Below are 16,037 nucleotides of genomic sequence, written 5' to 3'. Positions count from 1 at the left end.
GGGGCGAATCTAACAGGTCCACTCGATCACGGGGGCGGGACTGAGCCTGGAAAATGTACCTTGGGGCTGTGGGCTAGAGGGTGGCACACACCCTCTGCGGCGGAAAGGGCAGAGCTTATCTCAGTCGACGACGGAGTTAAATAGCCTAAACCACGCTCTTTGCTGGGTTCAGTTCCGGCATCCTGGTTTCTGGGGGCCTGAGTGTGGGGCAGGTGGGATTCCCGCTGAATCCCTGGTGGAGGGGCGGCGCGTCTGGGTGGCCACCCCCCACCTCTGGTGACAGAATCCAACATCGAAGCCACCCCCCTCCTAAGAAGTCGGACTCGGTCTACGGCAGGTGGAGCAGGGTTGAGGCTTCAGCCTATAACCACTGGAGGATTGTCAGAGGGGCGGCGCTCCAGCCTCTGGCGGGCTCCCCTCAGGATGGGTAGAGGGGGGCCCACAAGGCAAGGGGCACAGCCTCCTATACCCTATTTCTTGTGCTCCCACCACAGCCTCCCTAGCACCTGGGGACTGAGTCTGTGAAGTCTGCTTCACCTTGGGCGTCTTCTGCTTCTTGGAGCGGAAGCCACTCAGGGAGTGGGGGGAGGGGGGCGCCACTGGGCCATTCCTGCATCTCCCTGACCTTGTCTGCCTCTCGCCCCCGGGGAGATTAGTGTCCAGGTTACCCCACCATGCTGCCGCCCCCAGTGGCCTTGACGCCTCCACAGCCCGCAGCTATAAGACCAGGTAAACGCGGCAGGGGAGACACCGAGGATGGAGATGCTCCAGGTAAGACCACAGGGCCCCTGGGCCCCTTGCGACTACATCCAGGCCACGGCTGGAAGGAAGAGGGAGAGTCCTGTGACCTGGCAAAGGAGGCCTCTTTCTAGAAGGGTGTGGAGAGCCAGCAAGCTTCCTGGCAGGAGGAGGGAAGCAGCTGGTGCAGGGCCTGAGGGTGGGTATCTGGGGTCCCTGGGTATGGGGATGGGAGATTCTTGAATGGAAGACGTCAGGCAGAGGAGCTGGGTCCCCGAACGTGTGTATGCAGGGCCGGGGGCTGGGTGGTAAGGACTCGGGGCGGAGGGCTCGGGCTGGCCCTGAGGCGCTGGCCTGGTCCCAGGGGCTGCTGCTGTGGCTGCTGCTGAGCGCGGCCGGGGTGTGGGCACCCGGGGGGCCACTGCGGCCGCTGTGCCGGCCCATCAACGCCACCCTGGCCGCTGAGAACGAGGCCTGCCCTGTCTGCATCACCTTCACCACCAGCATCTGTGCCGGCTACTGCCCCAGCATGGTGAGCTGCCCGGGGTGGGTGGGCGCTGCCACCTCAGCTCCAGGTGGATTACTCAGGGCCAGGCCCACAGAAGACAGGAAGTGGCCCCGGGGGTAGAAGCGTGGCCCGCCGCCCGGGGCAGGGGCTGGGCGTGTGGGAGGGAGAGCACAGATGGTCCTCTGGACACCCGAGTCTGGGATCTGTAGGGTGCAGTGAGGGAGCTCGGGGGAGGGCTTGGCCCCAAGTAGACACCCAAGCCCTCCCCCGCAACCCCGCCACCTCCAGGTTCGGGTGCTGCCGGCTGCCCTGCCGCCTGTGCCCCAGCCAGTGTGCACCTACCGCGAGCTGCGCTTTGCCTCCATCCGGCTCCCCGGCTGCCCGCCTGGTGTGGACCCAATGGTCTCCTTCCCTGTGGCCCTCAGCTGTCACTGCGGGCCCTGCCGCCTCAGCAGCTCTGACTGTGGGGGTCCCAGAGCCCAGCCCTTGGCCTGTGACCGCTCCCCTCGCCCAGGCCTCCTGTTCCTCTAAGGATCCCCACCTCAACCTCCCATGCCCACCCCAACCTCCCATGCCCACCTCAACTCCTGGAGCCAGCAGACGCTCCTCCCCATGCCTCCTAATAAAGACTTCTCAAACTGCACTCTGCGGGTGTCTTTCTGGGGTCTCAGGGTGTGTGTGCCTGTGTACGTGCACACGCACACACAACACACACAATAGGTCCAGTTTCAGAACCATTTTATACAAAGTCACAGTGTCAGAACTCTGGGAGAAAATGGGGAAGCGGGGGTGAAGGTGATATCAGCTCAGGAGGTGTCCATGGTTTCACCTTCTGTCGGGAGAAGGAAGGCCACGTGGTCAGTGTGGCCCCGAGGGCAGGGCCTGAGCTCTCCAAGCTGGGCTCCCTCCTCCCTCTCTGGGGAAGGTGGGGAGGGGGACACTCACTGAGCTCATTGAAGAGGAAGGCGTCCTGGTACTCCTTCATGTACTGCGTGGAGCGCGACTCATCCAGGAAGAGCGAGTAGACCCGCTTGATGTCATCCACCTGTACCTCGGTGCCCTGATAGGGGAATTGAGACCTCAGTGGGGCCCCTCCCAGGAGGTGGGTCAGGGTGAGGACTCTGGGGCCAGGTCGCCTGGATTCAAACCCTGCCGTGGCCACCTCCCCACCGCTCAGTTTCTTTTTTTGTTTGTTTTTTTGTGGTACGTGAGCCTCTCACTGTTGTGGCCTCTCCCGTTCCGGACGCACAGGCTCAGCGGCCATGGCTCACGGGCCCAGCCGCTCTGTGGCATGTGGGATCTTCCCGGACCGGGGAATGAACCCGCATCCCCTGCATTGGCAGGCGGACTCTCAACCACTGCGCCACCAGGGAAGCCCCCCCACCCCTCAGTTTCTTCATCTGTAAAATGGACTTAACGGCATCAACTTGCAGCCAATAGATATTTACTCAGCACCTCCCGTGTGTCAGGCTGGGAGCCACAGAAATTAACCCGAGAGACCAAAGTCCCCTGCCTTTGAAAATTTGGGTTCTGAGACTAAATGCAACTGCCCAGGGAAAGCCCTGGGAGTAGTAGCATGTCCTCCACTCGCTCATCTGACCCCTGGGCAGACGCAGCCGCTGACCTTGCGTTTCCGGCACACCAGGCTGGCGGCCGTGATGAGCTGGATGGCGTAGCGCAGCGAGGTCTCCAGCCCAATGCGGGTCAGCACTGTGTAGGCGTCCTCACTCATCTCCACGTCTTCCTCCTCACACCTGCGGGCAGGGGGCGTAGGTGGCATTCAGCCAGGGCCATGGCACTGCTGGACCTCTGGGATACACGTGGAGTCCACGTCCTCAGATGCACAGAAGAGCCACCGAGGCACGGGCTGGGCCCAAACCTTGGGCCTCCTGAGCCTCTCCCTTCCAGGGCTCTTTCCACAAGGTCAGTCACCGGCACAACCCCTCCCTTCTCCAAAGAGCATCCTCCCATCATAGGCCACTGCTTGGATGCCCAGCCCAGTCCTGCTTCTGGCAGGCCCAGTGACCTCCCCCTCAGACCTCAGTGTTGCCACGTGTCAAACAGGGTGGACACCAGCCCTGCCTCTCAGGCCTGTAGCCTGGTCCTGCCCCGGAAGGCCAGGGGGGCCCCCCCACCCGCACCGGATGCGGAGGATCTGCTTTGTGTCTTTCTCGCTGTAGGGAGAGGTCGAGACGATAAGCAGGCGGTCCAGCAGGTCAATGGGGATGCCGTGGGGGCTCTGGTAGCTGGTGCCCCGGATCCTGGGGAGAAGGGGGAAGGGAAGCTGTCAGGGTGATGCTCTTAGAACCTGGCTCTCCATTCCCTCTACTCAGAACACCCCACCCCTACCACAGCCCGCTCACTGGACCAAATACCGGTTAGCCTTCAGCTCCGCGCTGGTGTCACTGCCCGACGGCGCAGCCACCCCCTGACTGCATCAATCCCCCTGGAGCTGAGCTGGTTTTAGCTAGATATCTGTGTCCAGGATTACTGGATCAAGGTCCCACTCCTCTGCCTGACACAGGGCTCCACAAGGGATGCAACTGTGCCGGTCCTGTCCCCGGCTACACCTGGCCCAGCACAAGGCCTGGCACGTGGTGCTAGGAAACAGCAGATTCCCGTTATTCATGGTAGCTGCGTTCTACAAAGTGGAGGCGAACACTCAATTAGCAAATACAGGGTTAGGCTCTTGTGAGCCTCTGGTCACAATTTTTGGCAACCAACCAATAGATAGCCCGGTTTCAGGTTAAAGACACCTTATTCAATATATATTATTGACTTATTCATGCTGAACTCATAGCCAATAGCACTTGAACTCGTGCCTGAAGGAAGCTCATCTAACACATGTGTTTTCTCTGTACGGCACATCCCTGCCTTCTGCGCTTAGTGACACTGGACAGCTGGGGGCCATTTTAAACAGCAAAATGACCAGGAACAAAAAGCATACAATGTGACAAATGTCACACTAAACAGATCAGGAAAAGGACACTTATTTACAGCACGTGAACTGAAACTAGGAAGCAAAGCACTGCCTGCTTTGACCCTCGCCTGGACGGTCTGCCATGGGCGATTCAATTTTTTCCTGCTCTGCACACGTTTGTGAATGACCGCCAAAGTGTGATGGATACCAATTTGGAGGCTACAAATCAACTGTAGCGAGTAAGCAGATCCACGAATACGGAATCTGCAGAGGAATGACTGCGTTTGCTGCTCCCCATAGGAGACACCCCTGTTCCCACAGCCTGACCTGCAGCTGCTACAAACATGCTCTCAGCTGGTCTCAATCAACCCTGTCATCTGGATACCAAATTCTGGCCCTGCCACCTTCTACGTGTGACCTTGGGCAAGTTACCAGGCCTTGCTCTCCCCATCTTTAAAACGGGGCTGAGGGAATTCCCTGGTGGTACGGGTGGTTAGGACTCCGCGCTTCCATTGCAGGGGGCATGGGTTTGATCCTTGATTGGGGAACTAAGATCCTGCAAGCTGTGACGCACTGCCAAAAAAATAATAAAAAAAATAAAGCAGGGCTGAGACAATATTACCTCCCGAGCTTCTTTTGAGGGGGCCGAGCAGTTCATCCTGGAAAAGGGCCAAGCACAGAGCCAAGGACAACCTGCCTGCTGCCCCTGGTAGCCATGCCCCTGTCTTCCCTGCACTACAGCTGGCACAAGGCTGCTGCCCTGGAGGTGCTGGTCCCTGGGCTACCGTGCAGCCAGGTGCTGCCACACACATGAGCAGCCCTGGGTAATGGGTCCAGGTGGCCACGCGGCGTGCAGCCTTTGGGCCCCAGCCTCTTGCGGGCCCTCTGCCCTCCACTTCCTTCTCCCTTCCTGTGGACTCTTGAAACGTAGATGAGGTGGGGAAGAGCCAGCAGGGAGGACATGGCACAGCGACACCCTAGGGCAGAGGTTCCCAAGCTTTATGGTGTCTGGTACCCTTCATGTCTCAGGAATTTTTCCATGGTATCCTTAGGTCAAGAGAAGTACTAAGCTTCGTTCCCTTTATTTCTATTAAGCAGTTAGGTGTAAGCAACTTAATTGTAGTAGTTTCTGCAGCATCCAAAACATGTCACTGTGCATCCCTTAAAACCTTAAAACATCCCACAGGGGCTTCCCTGCTGGCACAGTGGTTAAGAATCCGCCTGCCAATGCAGGGGACATGGGTTCGAGCCCTTGTCCGGGAAGATCCCACATGCCACGGAGCAACTAAGCCCGTGTGCCACAACTACTGAGCCTGCGTTCTACAGCCTGGCTCCACAACTACTGAGCCCGCACGCCTAGAGCCCGTGCTCTGCAACAAGAGAAGCCACCACAATGAAAAGCCCGCGCACCGCAACGAAGAGTTGTTCCCGCTCGCCGCAACTAGAGAAAGCCCGCGCGCAGCAACGAAGACCCAGCGCAGCCAAAAATAAAAAAAAAAAAAAAAAAAAAAAAAACATCCCACAGCACTCCTGTGTTCTCTGCAGTACCCTGGGGTGCCTTGGCACACAGTTTGGGAACTGGAGCCTTAAGGGCTACTGGAACAAGAAAACAGAAAGAACATGGCACCTGGACTTCCTTGTGGAGCAGAGTTGCCCACCAGCCCTGACCAGCCACCTACTTTAGTTTGAGGGAAAGTACACTGTCTTGTCTGGGCCACAGAGCTTGGGAATAGCCAAGCCCACCCCTCCCTAACGAGGTGCTCACCAAACGTGCCCTGATTACCCAGTGACCGTTCCCACCACCCAGAGGTCCCCGTTCTCCCCAGGGGCCTCTGAGGGGCTGGCAGTGGCTCACCGGGTGATGCCGCGGTTGGTGGCCATGATGAGGACAGGCGCCATGTCACTCTCCAGGGCCCGGTTGAGGAACGAGAAGCTCTCAATGTCCAGCATGTGGACCTCGTCGATAAATAGCACCTGGGGGTCAGGGGGGCGGATGTCAAACCCACCTCCTGTGTCCCCTCTTCTCCCCCACCGCAACGTCACCTGCCGTGGTCCCGTCCCGGTACTCACGCCGGGGATGATCTCCGCCTTGCCTTCCTCCCGCCACTCGGCCACCTTGGCATTGATCTGCTCTCGGACTTCTGACTTGATCTCCCCTGTGTCACCTGTGGGAGGTGGGGTGTCAGAGACAAGACAGGGATCCAGGGCCGGAGGGTGAACCAAGATGCAGAAGGATGGGACGCCAGGGACAGAGGGAAGAGAGACCAAGCCCCTGGAGTGGCAGCACGACGGGAGGGCCAGGGAGTCGGAGATGTCCCAGAGAGGCAACACAGGGGGAGAGACGAACCACACTGACAGATGGAGAACAGGAGTCAGAGAACAGGGATGGGGGAAGACGGGAAAAGCCATCGTCACGGGGGGGCCGTACTGGTGAATGAGAGAGGGAGAGGGGAGCGGCCAGGCCCCCCGGGGCGGGGGGAGATGAAGGCTGGGCCTCACCTGAGAAGAGGGCCAGGAAGCCCTGGGTGCGGGAGTTGATGACGTCAATCTCGTGCAGGGACACCGTGTGCACCACCTCCTTGCGTTTCTGGAGCTCCCCGTCTGGGCACTGCACGAACTTGGTCTATGGGGCCGGGGTGGGGTTTGGTGTGGACAAGGGCAGAAAAGAGCATGAAGGGGGGGCCCAAGGGGCCGTCTGGGGGAGACTGGGGCTCCCTGGAATGGAACTAAGAATCCAGATGGGGGTCACCCAGAAACCCCAGGCCCAAGGGGTAGTCAAGACCAGGGCAGTCAACAGCACTGAAGGATATGGGGGTTCCTGGAGGACCCCAGAAACCACGAGCCAAGTGCCAAGCTGAGGGACCCCAGCTGTCCTAGAGGGTACAGGGAAGAACCAGGAGTACCAGGGACATGGGGTTGGGGTGACAGGAGGATCCAGACCCTGTAGGCCCTGGGGTGATGGAGGAGAGAGAAACATCCTGGGGCCTGACGGAGGGGACCTGGAGCCCTGGCCCACCTGGGAGCCCATGGCGTCATAGTCTCGAGCGCGTGTGAACGAGCGTCCCAGTTTGGAGATCTTGCCCGTGGCCTTGTCAATGGTGATCACATCCCTGCAGGGGATGAAGGGTGGGGGTGAGGAAAGGAAGGGCCAGAGCTCCCCTACCCTGACCACCTGGTGCGGACCCCACTGCTCACCCAGCCTGGACCTTGTCCTTGGTCAGGGACTCGATCATCTTAGTGCCCAGGTCGTATATGGTCTCCATCTCTGTGGTCTTGAGGGTTAGCTTGCCCACCTTGGAGCCCTGAGGGGTGACATGCCAGGCAAGGGGCTCAGAGACGGGCCCAATGTCTCCCTAACACAGCTACAGAACAAGCATGACATGGGGCAGCTTTGGGGGCTTGACGAAGATATCCATTGTCACAACTGCAGTGACAGCTTCCTGGGTGCATGTGTGTCAAAGCCTAACATCTTGTAAACCTTCAAGGGCGTGGCTTATTGGCCGTCAACTGCACATTAATAAAGCTATTATTAAAAATCCAGTAAAGAAACAAACAAAAACCTAAAAGACAAAATCTATAAAAACAACAAGGACCTAAGGTCTCACAGAATGGCCGAAGGGGTCCCACCGTAACACTCCTTTTCTATACCCAAATGAAAGGCAGTTTTTGTCGATCACAAACCCAGAAGAACTCAGCTAAACACAACTAAGAAAACAAAATATGCCACGCCCCTCCCCACGAGATAAGCTAAGAAAACAAAATGCCACGCCCCTCCTCACAAGATGAACAGTCACCAAGTCTGGGCTTTTCCCAGCATGTTGGAGTCTATCCTGTTTCCTGGAATTGTTTCCATAGTGAGGTGCTTCCTTTGTAGGGACAGGTGGCAGCATAAAAGGACTGGAATTGGGGAGGGAGTTAAAGCGAGTTTTGGTTGTTCATTTTTAAAGGGAGGATGTATCCACGGATTTCTGCTGTAATCAAAATCTAATTTAAAGAACTATCTGGGGAATAGCTTTCCCTATATTTAAAGATTCTCCTACCATGTTTTTAAAATTCAAAATTTAATTGCAGTGGATGAGACTAATTTAGGAGGCTGTTTACAGGTGTTAAAAGTGCAGGTTGACCTCCACCCTCCAGCCTTGGGGGTAGCCTAGACTCGGGAGCAGACTCACCGTCCCCGTTGCTGGCCGATCAATCTGGATCTCCACCACCTCCCCTTCGATAATCTCAGTCTCCTCCCTGGGCAGAGAACAGATCTAAGGAGAGAGCCCGAGGCCTGGGCCCTCAGGAACTGCCAACTACCGTGAGCCCTTGGGTGCAGCATGAGCTGGCCAGGGCCGGGGGTGGGGGGGGACGTCCCAAGGCCGCTGGGACCTGGCATCACCCCCTGCTTACTTGATGCGCACACCGATGGAGCGCCGGAAGGCCTGTGTCAGCGCCTCTGTTTTGCTCATCTCCAGGGAGAAGATCTCACTGCCGGCGATGGCTGTGAACGGAGTGTCAGGGCCCAGGGCCTGTGCCATGCCTGGGAAGGAGGGGAGGCAGCCTGGGTAGGTGGGGGCAGCCCTGGCACCAGGTCCCCAATACCCGCTCTGTGGCAAACCAGCTCTTCTCCCTCCTCAGGCAGGAGAGCAGGAGAGAGGGGCAGGGTGCTGAGGGGCAGACAAGGAGACGCAGAGAAGGCAGGGGACAGAGGGCCGCATGGGGAGGATCAGAACCTGCGCAGCCCAGAGGGCAAACCTTATGACTGTAATCTTGCCACGCCTTCCTCCTAACCTCTAAGAGCTGTTTAGCCTCAGGGCTTGGGGGTGATGAGCAGGGGTAGAGACAAGGGGCTGAAATTGAAGGTAAGAGAGTCAGACTGTGTAGGTTTGAATCCCAGCTCCAGGGCTTAGCACCGGGTGACCTTGAGAAGTCTGCTCCCCAAGCTGGTTTGCCCCTCTGTGTAATGGGACCGATAACATGACAAGCACTGGCACGGGATGGCACCCTGCACAGGAACGATTATGAGGGCAGGCAGGGATACACCGATAACATGACAAGCACTGGCACGGGATGGCACCCTGCACAGGAACGATTACGAGGCATGCTCAACCATGACTCCGTCACGATCTGGAACCAGCACAGGGACGGGCCTCCTCTATGGCTTGGGGCCTGGAGCTGGCTGGTAGACAGCGGGGCCATTCCTGCCATCACTCCAAGCACTGAGCCCCTCTGCCAGCTCCCCTTCCTGAGGGCTCTGCCCAGCTCTGAGCCAAGTCTCCCGGACAGGAAGTCACTGAACCCTCCTGACCAGCGTGAGCTGGGAACTCTCCTTGGTCCCCTTTACAGATGTGTGTCACACTCTGTGCCTGGGTGTCCTGCTCCCTACCGTCTGTCCAGGAGACTCCCAGACATCCTACAAGTCTTAGTTCAGGTTCTGACTCACCTGGGAAGTCTCTCCCGACAACCGCCACCCTGTTTTCTCTCCCCACCACCCCTCGTCGGAGGTAGAAGCCTCCTCTGTTCATCACCCTGGACGGTACCGTGTCCACGAACACCTCCCCCAGGCCGGAAACTTCTTAAAGTCAGGATTTTGGTCTTAATCATCTTAGTGTCTGCAGTGTCTGGTCCAGGGCCTGGCACACCAGGGTACCCGAATGAGTGCTACTTTATCTTAACTGCAGACCTAGCTATTACCTTGATTCTCACTGCCTGGCCCCACAGTCAAGGCACAAACGTGGGAATGAGTGGGAAGAGAGGAGAGTCCAGGAAAGCTTCAATGAGGAAAAGATGCCTGGGTAGGGTTTTGAAGGATGAATAGGAGCTCAACAAGGATGAGGGACAGTTGTGAGTAAAAAGATCTTAAATCACTAATGCATTGCAAAAGAGACTGCTGGCTGTCTACGCAATGCCCATCTTTCCCATCTTCCTTCGTTCCAGAACCCCCATTTGATTAGGGTAGCAGTGATCCCAATTAAAATATTAAAATAAGTTTTAATGTCTCACTGACTTGTGCAGCAGAGTGTAGCCATTAAGTTCTAGTCAATAAAATATAAGCAAGAGAGTGTGGGAGTCCCAAGACAGCTGCTTAAAGGGAGCTACCTCTTGGAGGTACACCCTCATTGCAATTCCTCTTTCTCCTTCTTCCCATATGGAGTATGGATGGGAAGGCTGGAGCGTAGGCCATCTTCTTGCAACATGAGGTGACCCTGACATGGAAGCAAGTGATGTGGAGGCAGGAAGGTAGGAGCCTTCACTGTTCAACAAGACTGAATTGGCCTACATTCAGATTATTCTATGGGAGAGAATAAACCCATAGTGTTTAAGACACTGCCATTTTGAGCTGTTAGACGTGGCTGAACCCCAACCCTGACTTACATGGTAGGGATCATCTGGCAAGGCCAGAAGAGATCCTGCCCTGAGAGGTGTCTTACCCATGGCGATGGCCGTCTTCCCAGTACCCGGCTGGCCGGCGATGAGGACCGCCCGGCCGGCGATCTTCCCTTCCCGGATCATCTCTAGCACCACGCCAGCTGCCCTCCGGGCCGCCAGCTGGCCCACCATGCCCTGGGAAGCCTGGGGGTGGGAGGTGACAGAGCACACAAGGTGACTTCCTCCTGGGCTACTACTGCATTTCTACCACCTCCAGCCTGATGAGATCAAACAGGACATGTTGGCAGGGACTTCAGAAAAAAGCCAAAAAAGCCTTTTCCACACCCATTTTTTAAAGACCGATAAAACTGCACATGCGGCTGAATTTTATAAATACAGCACAAAGGTCTGGAAGATCATAATGCAGTCCCCATACTCCCCACAGCCCTAGGTCCCCTCTGCCCGAGGCCCCCATGGAGCAGCCTTCCCACCCGGGCCCCCTGGGCTCTACCTGCCGTGGCTCCAAGGCGTCGTCTAGTCCCAGCCCCCGGATATGGGAGTGAGCACCTGTGTGTGGGGAAAGAACCAGAAGACACGGTTACCAGCCAGCTCATGTCGATGTGTGGCCTGAGGGGCTTCCCCGCCGAGCCCTGGTTTCCTCCTCGGTTACAGGGGCACCTCGATTCCCCACCTCACTGGGAGGATGGCCGGACATGGTAAATGCTCAGTAAATAAGAATGGCTCTTAGGCTACGTGGTGGCCTGAGTGACCTCCCAGGTTCTAATCTCATTCCATGTAACTCTGAGAACAAGAGTCTCAGCTATTATCACCCTGGATCATGGCCAGGGCTCAATAATCGCCCCCAGGCCCTCATTGACATGGAGGCGAGGAGGAGTTCAGAGAGGTTAGGTCCTTTGCCCAAGACCACACGGCCAGTGAGAGGTGAAGACGCAGGATTCCAATGCTTTACACTAGACCAGGGCTGGGCAAACTGCAGCCTGTGGGTGGGCACTTGTTTTTGTAAATAAAGTTTTATTGGCACACAGCCACATCCATTCGTTCACATACCATCTGGGGGTGCTCTCGCATTGCTGCAGCAGAATTGATTACTTTCAACAGAGAAGATTTACTATCTGGCACTTTAAGGAAAGATGTGTCAACCCCTGTGCTGGCCTGTAGGCAGGCTGAGGGCAGGGACTGGGTGCAGCTAGAGTCTCCTGGGTCCTCAGCTCCCAGCAGGGCTGGCCCTTGATAGCTAAGTGCTTTACCTTATTGTATCTTATGTCAACTGAGGAGGTGAACTACTCTCCCACCATTTTGCAGGTAAGGAAACTGAGGCACAGAGAGCAACTAGCCCCTCACTACGCGGCTCAGAAGTGGCACCCAGCAGCGTGCTTCCTGAACCCAGGTTCATAGCCAACAGCCCTTTACTGCCTCTTCTGGAAGCTCTGAATGAATGAATGTGAACAAATAAGTGTAGTCTCCTCCTTGCAAGTCAGGCTCTTTGCAAAGGCTGCACCCTGCTGTTGCCACTACACCCCAACTTCCTGGTCCCAGGTGAGCTGGGACCAGGGGCTTGCCTGCTCTGAGTCTTGGTCACCTCAGCTAAAAATGGGATGACAGTCACAAGAGGCACCTTGTGGGGCTACTGTAAGGATTTGAGGGATGCAAACTCTTATTCAACAGTTATCTGTGGAGCGTCTGGTCTGCCAGGGCCTGTGCTGGGGACACCGCTAAGAAGGAGACAGACCAGGTCCCTGCCCTCAAAGAGACGATGCGTGTGCCTGGTGTTTGGGACAGTCAGTGCAGGGCCAACCCCAGTCAGCACTCAGCAAATATCCACCTTCACGATTTCCAAGCAGGATGCTGGGGCATCAGGGAGCCCCGCCAGGGAAGCCAAGCCAGCAGCAGTACCGCCTGGGGTTGAGGCCTGGCATGGTCTACCCCACCCCCGCCCCCAGCCATCTGACCTGCTCTGGAACTCAGGAACCTCCCTCCTTAGATAGCGGGGACGGGGGATGGTGGGATGGTGTGCAGGCCGACTCCCTCTTGGGGGCCCTGGGTAAGCTGGCTCTGTCAGGGGTACAGGGGGCAGGCAGGGGCTAGGTCCTATTCCTGACCCACGCTCACTCACCGATACGCTCAATCCTCGTCACGTCGCGGATCTCTGGGACCTTGGTTGTGGCTGTCTGGGGTTGGAGGAAGACGCATCAGTAAGAGCCTTTGCGGTCCCAGCTTTCAACAACCCCTCCTCTGTCCCTCCTGCCCGCCTCCCACAAGACAGTCCTTTCCACTCCTCCCCACAGACAGGCTGGCATCCCAAACACCAGATCCTCCTCAGCTGTCACCCACTAGGGCTGGTGGGTTGACCCCATTACACCGTCAGTCCCAGGAAGCCAAGCACTGTGTCTGTCTCGTTCACAGCCCCGTCCCCAGGGCCGGGCCCATGTTTGGTGCCCAGGAATTATTTGCTGAAGGAAGAAGTCCTCCCCGTCCCCCAGAGCTGCGAGGACAGATGCAGAGTGGGCATTAACTTGGACGTGTTCTGGCCCCCCTTGCGCCTCGCTGCCCCAGCTCTCTGTCACTAGGCCTTTGCATGTGCAGGTCCCTGGTCTGGCCTGCTCTCCCCACCCCCCTCACTGAATCAATCAAGCGTCACTCATTAAGGGAGGCCCTCCCTGACCTCAGCCCCTGCCCGGCTAGTTCTAGGGTCTCTGGATATCCAGACAGAAGGAAGGGCCTCTTTTGGGAGTCTGATCTCACACTCACAAGGTAGACTGTTGGATCAATGTTCTTGGCTCCAATGGATGTGAGTCCCATGAAGGGCACAGCCCACATCTCACTGGTCTCCCTTGGGGCTCAATGTTTGGAGTTTGAATGAATGACGCCCTGAAGTGCTGAGTTCACTCAACAAGCAGGAACTGAGGTCTCCTGTGTCCTCAGCTTTCCAAAGAGCAAAGTCAGACATTATCCCTTCTCACGTGGGGGAGAGAGATGAGTAAACACCGCCTGGGACAATTCAAGAACCGAATGGAGATCCACTCAGATATTCATGGCAGTGTTATTTATAACCAAGAGATGGAAAAAACCCAAAACATCCATCAACGGATAGATAAACAAAATATGGGGTAGCCATAAAACGGAATATTATTCAGCCATTAAAAGGGATGAAGGGACTTCCCTGGTGGCGCAGTGGTTAAGAATCCGCCTGCCAATGCAGGAGACACGGGTTCGAGCCCTGGTCTGGGAAGATCCCACATGTCGCAGAGCAACTAAGCCTGTGCACCACAACTACTGAGCCCGCGCTCTAGAGCCCACGAACCACAACTACTGAAGCCCGTGCGCTTAGAGCCCATGCTCCGCAACAAGAGAAGCCACTGCAACAAGAAGCCCGCGCACCGCAATGAAGAGTAGCCCCCGCTCACCGCAACTAAAGAAAGCCCACGCACAGCAATGAAGACCCAACGCAGCATACAATTCTTAAAAATAAAAAAAAGACCCAACGCAGCCAAAAATATATATAAATAAATTTATATAAATAAGTAAATAATATTTCTTTTAAAAAAGGGATGAAGTTCTGATCCACGCTACAACGTGGATGAACCTTGAAAACATTATGCTGAGTGAAAGAAGCCAGACACAAAAGGTCACATGTTGTATGCTTCCGTTTATATGAAATATCCAGAATAAATAAATCTAGAGACACAAAGTAGATTAGAGGTTGCCTGGGGTGAATAAAGAAAGGGAGGCCTAAGAAGCCAGCACGCTGACCCAGCTCCTTGGCCACCTGCCCCCAACCCTCTTCCTCCTCACAGGTCTCCTAACCAGAATGAGAGGAGATGCAGGCATCCAACCCAAGGAAAACCCTCCTCTCTCTGGAACCAAGAGTTCAGACTTCCTGACCGTGGCATGGTCACAAGCCTCCTCCCTTGCTGTTTGTGAACTCTCCCACTTACTCCTCCTCATAGGAGGTTGGTCACTGCCCCCAAACCCCTATCAGAAGATTGAGAACATACTCTCACCCACCCCTATACAGCCTATCAGACTCTACTCGAGACAAAAAATACACATTGGTCCAGGAATCCCAACATAAACAGACCTGCCTCCTACAAAACCTTTCCTTTCACCATAAGCCTCTCCTACCCCGCGCTGCCTGCTGATCCCATGGAAACAAAACTGAGCTACCATCCCCTCATACTCCCAATACTTCATCCACACCCATGCGAACTGGGTCTCAGGAGTGTGGCCACTGCCCTTTCCTCTTCCGCTTCCCCATCCACCCCCTTTGCCATGACAACAGAAACACTCACATGTCGCCCCTCAGGCACCAGTTAACTCTCATCCCGACCCTAGCCCCATCTTGACTGGGGTCACCATGGGAACCGAGGCATCTGGAAGCCACGTCCAACCGCCAAGCTACGGCTACATCCCTTCTTCATTCAGATGTTTCTCAGAAAAGTACTAGGTGCCTGGCCCAGTGTACCTGGTCTCTCCTTTATGGAGTTCACATGCATACATTCAAGTGATAACTTATTGAGCATCCACGTTGGGCATGTCCTGATGAAATGCTGGGAATATGAAAATGGCTAAAACAATCCCATGACAAGTTCCTAAGCCTCTGTGCCCCCGGCCCTTTCCGCTCTCTACTGACACCCTCTGGGTTCTCAACACTCTCTCTTTTGGCTCAAGACTCAATAAGCAACTCCACGATCTGAAGCGCATTGGGCAGGTCCCCGCCTGTGTTTCTCCCTTGTACTCAGGTACTATTCACACCATCAACAACCCAAGACTGCTGGATGGCTTGGAGCCCAAGACACTACAACCCTCATCAGACTTTAAGGCAAAGGACTGGAGAACTGGCCACTATTTGTGCCCAGAGGATTGGAAGTTGTAGTTCCTAGAAGATGATGGAGTCAGATTTGACCACTGAGACCGTAAGTATTCACTTGAACCCAGGATGCCGGTATCCTAGTCCCTTCTTTTTTCCTCCCTCAGATCCAGAAGCCCGGGCCCCCAGCTCCCTCCTTCCTCAGAACCAGGAGTCCAGGCCCCCAGCCTCCTCTCCGCTAAGATCCAAGAGTCCAGGCCCCCAGCCTCCTCTCCGCTAAGATCCAAGAGTCCCCGTCCAGCCCCCTCCTCCTTGAGACTCCTCAGCCCTCCGCACGCCGACACTCACCACGGTTGCCATGATGCTCACCAACCGCCAATATCCTAGCGGAAACGGAAACGCGCTAGGAACGCGGCGTTCTGGCCCCTCTAGACTGCCAGGTCCTCCAAATATCTCGGTGGTTCTCCTGGTGGGGCGCGGCGTCACTTTTCAGGGCGCGGCGTCACTTTTCAGGCCCCGCCCATCCAGGCTGCTCTGGAAGATGAGTTCCCAGAACTCCGGAGTCCATTCCCCACGCCTCGTGGCTCCTCCTCCTTTTACCCAGGCCTCCTTACTAAGGCCGATTACAAAATTCTTAACACTTCTTTGGGCAACCACACGTCCCCCACGCCCCCTTTCCTCCTTATCCA

The 16,037-nt window shown here is 56.2% G+C and overlaps 2 protein-coding genes across 3 annotated transcripts; one reads left to right on the top strand and one right to left on the bottom strand.

Moving 5' to 3' along the window:
• Positions 1-756: 756 nt before the first annotated feature.
• LHB (luteinizing hormone subunit beta) lies at positions 757-1,825 on the top strand (the record flags this gene model as incomplete). Its single annotated transcript, XM_079906658.1, has 3 exons — positions 757-771; positions 1,031-1,270; positions 1,535-1,825. 3 exons carry the CDS (start codon positions 757-759, stop codon positions 1,775-1,777), a joined length of 498 nt encoding a protein of 165 aa, XP_079762784.1. The 3' UTR covers positions 1,778-1,825.
• Positions 1,826-1,967: 142 nt separating this feature from the next.
• On the bottom strand, positions 1,968-16,032 carry RUVBL2 (RuvB like AAA ATPase 2). 2 transcript variants are annotated; one of them, XM_079907554.1, is made up of 15 exons: positions 15,697-16,032; positions 12,655-12,709; positions 11,032-11,087; positions 10,583-10,724; positions 8,562-8,691; positions 8,339-8,405; positions 7,362-7,468; positions 7,183-7,276; positions 6,666-6,789; positions 6,237-6,331; positions 6,022-6,140; positions 3,388-3,507; positions 2,871-3,000; positions 2,192-2,306; positions 1,968-2,078 (listed from the first exon to the last, which is right to left on the bottom strand). In XM_079907554.1, the coding sequence occupies exons 1-15, from the start codon at positions 15,706-15,708 to the stop codon at positions 2,053-2,055; spliced, it is 1,392 nt and encodes a 463-aa protein (XP_079763680.1). In that variant the 5' UTR covers positions 15,709-16,032; the 3' UTR covers positions 1,968-2,052. The 2 variants fall into 2 exon arrangements, with proteins under 2 accessions (XP_079763680.1, XP_079763681.1); XM_079907555.1 differs by having other exon boundaries at positions 15,718-16,031.
• Between the last annotated feature and the right edge of the window lie 5 nt (positions 16,033-16,037).

The sequence above is a fragment of the Stenella coeruleoalba genome, assembly GCF_951394435.1.
Source record: "Stenella coeruleoalba genome assembly, chromosome: 20".
Classification (NCBI taxonomy): Eukaryota; Metazoa; Chordata; class Mammalia; order Artiodactyla; family Delphinidae; genus Stenella; species Stenella coeruleoalba.
This window is presented reverse-complemented; position numbering and strand designations above follow the sequence as displayed.